Source organism: Harmonia axyridis, chromosome 4, assembly GCF_914767665.1.
Source record: "Harmonia axyridis chromosome 4, icHarAxyr1.1, whole genome shotgun sequence".
Classification (NCBI taxonomy): domain Eukaryota; kingdom Metazoa; phylum Arthropoda; class Insecta; order Coleoptera; family Coccinellidae; genus Harmonia; species Harmonia axyridis.
In genome coordinates, this window is record NC_059504.1 from 25,123,145 (window position 1) to 25,130,656 (window position 7,512).

At 33.0% G+C, this 7,512-nt stretch overlaps 2 protein-coding genes across 2 annotated transcripts; one reads left to right on the forward strand and one right to left on the reverse strand.

Annotated features, from left to right (window-relative positions):
- The first annotated feature begins 193 nt into the window (after positions 1-193).
- Positions 194-1,575, forward strand: LOC123679018 (pre-mRNA-splicing factor SPF27). Its single transcript, XM_045616328.1, has 3 exons — positions 194-226; positions 302-474; positions 595-1,575. The coding sequence occupies exons 2-3, from the start codon at positions 400-402 to the stop codon at positions 1,195-1,197; spliced, it is 678 nt and encodes a 225-aa protein (XP_045472284.1). The 5' UTR covers positions 194-226; positions 302-399; the 3' UTR covers positions 1,198-1,575.
- A 1,319-nt stretch (positions 1,576-2,894) lies between these two features.
- LOC123679017 (dolichyl-diphosphooligosaccharide--protein glycosyltransferase subunit 2) lies at positions 2,895-5,220 on the reverse strand. The gene is made up of 3 exons (XM_045616327.1): positions 4,964-5,220; positions 4,584-4,906; positions 2,895-4,524 (listed from the first exon to the last, which is right to left on the reverse strand). The coding sequence occupies exons 1-3, from the start codon at positions 4,983-4,985 to the stop codon at positions 3,037-3,039; spliced, it is 1,833 nt and encodes a 610-aa protein (XP_045472283.1). The 5' UTR covers positions 4,986-5,220; the 3' UTR covers positions 2,895-3,036.
- Between the last annotated feature and the right edge of the window lie 2,292 nt (positions 5,221-7,512).

A 7,512-nucleotide genomic window follows, 5' to 3' on the forward strand; every position in this document is an offset into this window, starting at 1 on the left:
CAAAATCGTATTTGAAGGGAATTCTCGTCATTCTCGCGCATGACAGTTACTTTTCATTTAGGATCTTTGGGAGTATCTGTAACTCATGAGCTTCGGGTCCAAATATTTGGTCCGTTTTAGCTTATCCTCAACGAAACGCCGGTGACGATTTCCTTTGTAAATGCATAGAGTTAAACATCTGTAGTAATCTGTGCTAATATTAGGTCTATGCATATTACGGACTGTGTTATCCGTAATACCTCCGGTCGAGCCCAAATTGCCCTTCCAATAAGGGTAACCTTGAAAGAAGAAGAAGAAGAAGTTATCCGTAATCTGTGGGTTTAGTAGTCGAATCGAATAGGTAAAGAGTTAAAGACAAAATCTACAACTGAATCAACAAAGAATATTTTATTATTAAATATGGCCGGAGAAGTAATTGTTGATGCTTTACCTTACATTGACGAAGGATATAATGAAGCCGGAGTCCGTGACGCAGTAAGCCATCCTTTGTTATTATTTATCTCAGAATAATGAAGTTAGGTTTTACACTAACCATTAAATACTTTCAATAAAATATTATTATGTAGTGCAGATATCAATACTTTATGTTTTCAGGCTCTTGCTATGGTAGAAGAAGAATGCAGACGTTATAGACCCACAAAAAATTACTTGGAACACCTACCGCCATTGAATATATCTTCTTTTGAAACCCAAATGATACATAATGAATTTGAAAGATTACAAAACAGGAGTCCTATGGAACATTTCTCAATGAAACGTTATGAATTACCTCCACCACCAAGTGGTAAGGCAAATGAAATAAGCGCATGGCAAGAATGTGTTGATAACTCAGAAGCTCAACTAAAACATCAGGGAGTAAGAATATCAAATTTGAATTTGATGATAGAATACTTTTGCCCAACATGGCAAAGATATTTACAAACGGTTACAGATACAGAAAAGATAGCCACTTCTAAAGTAGTTGCTCTGCGACAATCATTACAAGAATTGAACTGGGAAAGAAAATCCAGTCAAACAAAAGTTGGTGAACAATTAAAAGAACTAGAAGCCAAATGGGTTCAACTAGTATCTAAAAATTATAGTATTGAGCAAGCTTGCTGTATGGCAGAAGAGTTTATAAATAAAATCAAAGATAACCCTGAATTAATGATTTCTGAAGGAAATGATATGGAAAATATGTTGAAACCCATGTCATAAAAGAAGACAATTATAATACATATACAGGGTGGGTCAATTGTGCGGGATCGGACGATAACTTGTAACTGTGTGAATGGTTGATAAATCATGTGACCACCGTGCAAGAGGAACGTGCCTTTTTTGCCGAACGATGCATGGTTCTGAGAGACAACCTATGCTTGTACCTATTTCTTATTTTTTGGTTCAAAGCTAAATATGATCTACCAGACTTCAAGAGAAATATAATTTGATCAAAAAGGCATCAATTGTAATAATTGGAATGTCCAGTTTAGTCTCCTCAATAAAGATATATTTATTTCTTATTGAGAAGCCTCCAATTTTCATTTAAAATTTGATATGTATTGTCCTCAATATAAAATAAAACTAATTTGAGTTCAATATACTATATTTTTATACTATCTCATCCAATTAATGGTCCACAGTTTGCACCATTTCTCCGTCTATCTAGACAGAGTGCAAGGTTGAGCATCGGTGTCTCTAGATAACATTTACCGAACAGTTAAGGAGTTTACGGTGCCGCATAGACCGAATGCAGTGTCAATATGTCAGTTCAACTTGTTTGACATATTGAAATCTAATCCATTTATTCCGTTTTTTTTCATAGCAGATCAGTTTCATTTATGTGTCTTTATCTTTCATGCCATAATATCATTTTACTGAAAAGTGAAAGATTTATTTTAAATATTTTTTATTCATCAATGGATGATATTTCATTTTATATGTAGTTAAATTATCTTTTATTTTTGCTTTCAGTATTTGTTGTCCTTCTTTTATCTTTCATTATTGCATTATTCTTCTTAATCCTTAACCACAGACGTGAAAATATTATCACGCAGAAAAAGACGTGGTCATTTTGACTCCCTCAATAGAAATACCGGAATTATCTCGAAAATCTAAAATTTTTCATCTCAATCAGTATTCAACATTCCCTCATTATCTGATATTCAATATCCTTTAGTTTCAATAGATTCAAATCAATGCATTTTGTCAATGAAATAGTTGATAAGTACACATAATAATAACTGATATTTATTGATAACAAGTTATCAAAGGGCAATTGACCGAGGTCCTTTAGCATAATTCACACATAATTAAGGAGAAATATAAATTCTGAAACCCGGACGGGGTCACTTTGCCCCTCGTCTGAGGTTACGGGTTAAATTACACAGTGTATCCTTTGTTGGTAACACGACAATAAATTAGATGAGATTTATAAAGGGTATTCGGTAAGTTATTATTCCATCTTTATCTGGAAATATCAACATAACTTCACCTTTTCCTTGGATTAGTGTTGTTTAATCTTCTGGTGCCATTTTCGAACAATATTTCTCAGAATTTTTATCCTTTTCTTTGGTAAAACAAATCGAGGTACCAACTATTTATATTTCCAGTGGCTAGATAAATTTCTTATGTTTTATAAGATTTTGGATCATTTTTAGCCCTGGATTCTGAGGTTGTATGATTGAAACTACCAAAATTGTCGACCTCTTTATTGCGATATTTTCTATTTCTTCCAAGCTACGGCCTTGACCAACTGAACTGACAATAAGTCAAAATCAAATTATTGTCAAATCACATTAAGATATATTTCACAATATCGAGTGAATGTCTCATCCCAACAAATGAATGTCATAACTACTGTTAACTGAATCAAATAGATCCAATATCAAACACATTCCTAGAAATGATAAACAAAATATCTGTTGTTCTTTTTATTTCAAACTAATTTGAGAATTAACGTACATCAATTGTTGTTATTGATTTCAAAGTGACAGTACAAAAATACATATAAATGAAACAACTCAAGGAAATAACAAATTCTTACCTAAACTACTTCTTTCAATCTTTCTTATCAGACTTTTTATTGCCAGCTAAGTTACTCAATACTTTATGACCAGATAAGAAAGTGAATGCTCCAAGAGGTATCAACCATGCGCAAGTTGTGAACATATCTAATTTAAGCCAAAAACATAGAAAGAGACCTAATATTGAGCCAAATCCTATGTGAAAGGGAAGAGAAACAACAGAAAAATTCTTAATATTCAGGCCAATTTTCAACCACAAAACTAAAAGTAGAAGAATAGGAGCAGCTGTAAGAATTGAAAATAATAATGAGACTGTAGTTGACGGTCGTTTTTCAGCCTGTCTGAATAGATGTTTTATCTCTTGCTTTGGTGCTTTGAGACTTTTCACTTGAGGGTCAATTTTTCCCAAATTCAAATCAATTTGACCAAGATTCCAAGTGAGAGGGTTACTCATGACTGGATCACCTAATATAATCTCCATATTGAAAATACCTGAATAAGTAAACTCTGCATTTAAATTGATTTCGACCTTATAGACTTTATTATTATCTTGTTCTGCTATGAAAATAATTTCTTTTTTAGAAGAATATAGTCTCAAAAAAGCTTGATGAACAGAACGTGAAAGTGAAAACTTTGAAATTAACAAATGACTTGAATCTGCTTGCAGAATGCTAGATAGTTTATTAGGGTAATCAAGTTTTGTTAAACGAGGAGCACCAGTACCATCGAGATCTCCAAGACCAATCTCAAATGTTTTAAGATTGACTGGACCCATAACCCTCACATTAAAGCTTTCTGTATTATCTCCTGTATTCAAAACAACTTGATAGTGATCTGGATCCAAACGAAGAGGAAGAATGAACTCACTAGGACCTGAACCAGCAGTTAGTGGTTGTTTTGAAAGAACTACTACATCGTCTACTACTCTAGTTGCTGATACTGCAATTACCGGGCCTGGAAGTGGTTTGATGGGTGCTCCAAGTAAATCTGATACTCGTACCTTCAGTTCTGGCTTTTCAGTACTCACAGAAGATTTACCCATAATTCCTATACTCACAGGAGAAACAGAACTAGTAGTTAAAACTTTAATTGCATCCAACAAGGCAACAATGCCTTTAGCAGTTTGAACAGTTTTTCTTGTGAGTAAATAATTAGCAATTTTATCAGCTTGAATCTGTGTCAATGGTTTAAGACCTTGTAGTCTAAGCAAACCAGTCAAAAGTAGAGATGTTGTACTCAAACCACCTTCCCATTGCAGTAATTTTCCATTAACCTCATCTAATTGGACAACAACATCTTCTGCTCTATCTATGGCAAATTTTCCATGGTTTCCCAACATCAAGGAAGTATGAATGGCATGTCCCAAATTGATTAAACTATCATCCTCCTTTAGTTTGGATAGTAATAACTGTGAAACTTTGGCAGGATTGGGTAATTTATCACCAACAACTTTTAGTGCTGCAGAAGCAAATCGGATATCAGCCGGGGATGACTTTTCATTTAATACAATGTTATGCAGATACTAAAAGAAACGGTAATTACCATCAAGAAAGCAACTAACAATCATAATTCACAAATTACCTTAAGAGTTTCTTCTTTGTGAATTTTACCTGGACATTCTAGATGCGACCAAGCTCCGAATGCGTAAAAAACTATCTCAGGGTCTTCATCGCCTTTGAAATTTTTTAGTAAGGCATCACAATTTTTTTTGGTTATTAATACATCTAATTTTACATTTAATAATTTATGTCCAGCTGCTCCATAGTAAATTCCAGTCAAATCTGAACTATCTTCGGACAATGATTCAGACAAAACTAATAAGAACTTTTTAGTATCTACAGATCCGATATAACCTTTAACGCTACTGTTAACACCTATTGTGAGACATAATAATATTGTTAATCCTGAAAAAGATATATTTATTTCATATAAAATTTTTCAAAATTTATTTTTCAATTCACCTATTAACTTTAGCCTAAACATTTTCAAATGAGAAGAACCGGCGAAACTCAATAACTCAATCTAGTCAAGTATCTCACTTGTCACCAACATCAAGAACAACACAATTCTTGATATTGACACGTAGTATATTAGCAGTGTTGCCAAAAAATATATAGAAATAGTCACAATGAAAATTTGTGAATTTTAATCAAAAATTTATGTAATTAATTGTCTTTAGATCTCATTTCAATCAGACCCTCCCAAAATACTCTGAAATAAAATGTTCACTTCTTTTGTATTCTCTATGGTTTAGAGTAGTATTCTATGGTTGCCAATAATAATAGAAAAAGGACACTGCCCGAAACGTTACCTCATAGACAAATAAAGAGAAGACTGACGACTGCGAAGAGACGTTTGAAATCTTAGAATATAGATAGATGTTCTAAGTTTGAAATGTTGATGTTAGCGACCCGAGCGACAGGGTTAGGAACTAATGTATCGCTATTTCACACAAAAACATATTTCATCCTTATCTACTGTAAATGATGAAATGTTTTCGGCGTAAATTCCAACCTCTCTTTTGTGTTTGAGTTTCTCCTGATTCTTATTTTCTTGCAGGTTCAAGTTTGTTAATAATAATAACAATCTTTATTTCAGAAGGTTCTCATTTACAAAAAAAGAACAAATGAAACAATGTCAAAAACTCTTTACATAAAAAAATCCTAAATTTTAGAGGGTTCCAGTTGAATTAAATGATCATGTAGGTATGTATTTTTCATATTTTTTGAAATTTTCCTCCGTTTGAATATTTGCTGGCAACTCATTGAAGAATCTTAGGCATATATCTTCTAGTTTTTTCGTATGTATGATAATTATAAATATAAAGCACCTTTTGTCATAACTGATCAGCATTTTATCATATCATATCATGTTGCATCCAAAATTGTCAGGGGTTCAACCACGAACAAGCACTGTTTTAGACCTCCAACTAGAATTTTTGAATGGGATAAAGCAATTGAAGCTTTTCTATCCAGCAAATATTAATATGAGTATGAGTAAAATATGTGGGGACCATATCAGTGAGGACAATTTTTTCAATACACCTAAAACAAGACTTTTACCTTCATCCCTGCCAGATTTTCCAAATTATGCACTGCTTTAAGATCAGAATAATTTAATTAATTGTGTGCCGAGTACCTACTAGTTTAACAGATTCAAGTTCAGATAGGATCAGAAATAACCAACCGAATACTGATACTGTTTTCATTTTTGTAAAGAAAAGACCAGGCATTTTAAATCAAATTAATATCAAGAAAAAGAGTCATTTAACAAAGAGAAATTTTTTTTATTAGTACCTAAATGTCTAAGGGAGCAATTGTGACGATTTAAGAAAACGGAGCTATATTTTCACTTCATATTGTTCTATTGCTATCACCTTATTTACTTTCAATAAAAGTCTCTTCAGGATCACCATCAATTTTTCACTTTGTTCCAGGTTTCAAAAGGCTTATGTTGGAGTTCTGCCAAAGAATTGAAGATTCCAATTCTAAATCAATCCTTCGATTTCCTGGATATTTATCAGTAATCACAAAAATAATTATTTTATTGTCAATCTTCAAATGAAATGTTTCCTTCTTGTAACGAAATGAAATTCGTTACTAGAATCACCCGGTATAATTTGCCCCAGGTTAAGAATTCAATAATTATTTTATTAGAATCACCCAGTATAATTTGCCCCAGGTTAAGAATTCCATCATTATTCTACCTGTCATATGAGTAGGTTAAAATAAAGTTTTAATCGAAAGCAGTCAAGGTATTTTCCGTCCAGTTCAGAAAAATTCATTTGGAATAATTTCTGATTTATTTATTTCATGAAAATATAACGATGCAATTTAAAATATCAGCCTATGTATAAAAACTTCCGAGCGACACCGCGATAGACGTTATCTCTGCAATATGTTCTTTTTTACATGTTGTAGTTTGTTTTTCATAGGCACACCGCCGATTTTGAGACTCAAAATTTTCCCCTTCCAACCGACATTACAAGTGAAGTATTTCGGAAAAGGAGAATTAGTCTCGCCGGTGTCTTCGAAGTATAAAGATATTTTCCGATTTACTCCTGTCGGCGTCTTCGAACTATATATTTTCTTATAGTTATTGAGCGGATCGTTTTGTGGTTTTCCTTGAGTAACAATTTAGAGTTTAATTTTTAGTTTACAATTTTTCTTTTGAACGTTGGACGTTTTAGTGCCGTATTTTATATTCGTGAATTTGACACTTAGCACGTACACGAAAAGAATTTGAGTTCGTGTGGTGAAGTGGGAAATTCTTAGGATTGGTAAGACCCGTTTTATTCCTGTCTGTATTACCGGTGACTTTCCTGTGTTCCATCGATACTTTCCGAGTGTGATTTATTTGTAATTTATTTTATTTCTTAGATATTTCTTTCCCAAGTGGAGTTTGTCTGTCCGGTTCCTTATTGCGAGCAACTCTTATTTGGAACTACCAGGTAAAACTCCTTATCTTGGGGAGAGGGGTCGTTTATTTCCGATCTCCGGATCACTGCGGT

Bases quoted from the DNA above. Each gene is read 5' to 3' on its own strand.
- LOC123679018 (XM_045616328.1), top strand. From the start codon at position 400: ATGGCCGGAGAAGTAATTGTTGATGCTTTACCTTACATTGACGAAGGA. The intron at 475-594 runs GTAAGCCATCCT...TTATGTTTTCAG, and splicing joins AAGCCGGAGTCCGTGACGCA to GCTCTTGCTATGGTAGAAGA.
- LOC123679017 (XM_045616327.1), bottom strand. From the start codon at position 4,985: ATGTTTAGGCTAAAGTTAATAG. The intron at 4,907-4,963 runs GTGAATTGAAAA...TATCTTTTTCAG, and splicing joins GTTTAGGCTAAAGTTAATAG to GATTAACAATATTATTATGT. The intron at 4,525-4,583 runs GTAATTTGTGAA...CGTTTCTTTTAG, and splicing joins ACAAAGAAGAAACTCTTAAG to TATCTGCATAACATTGTATT.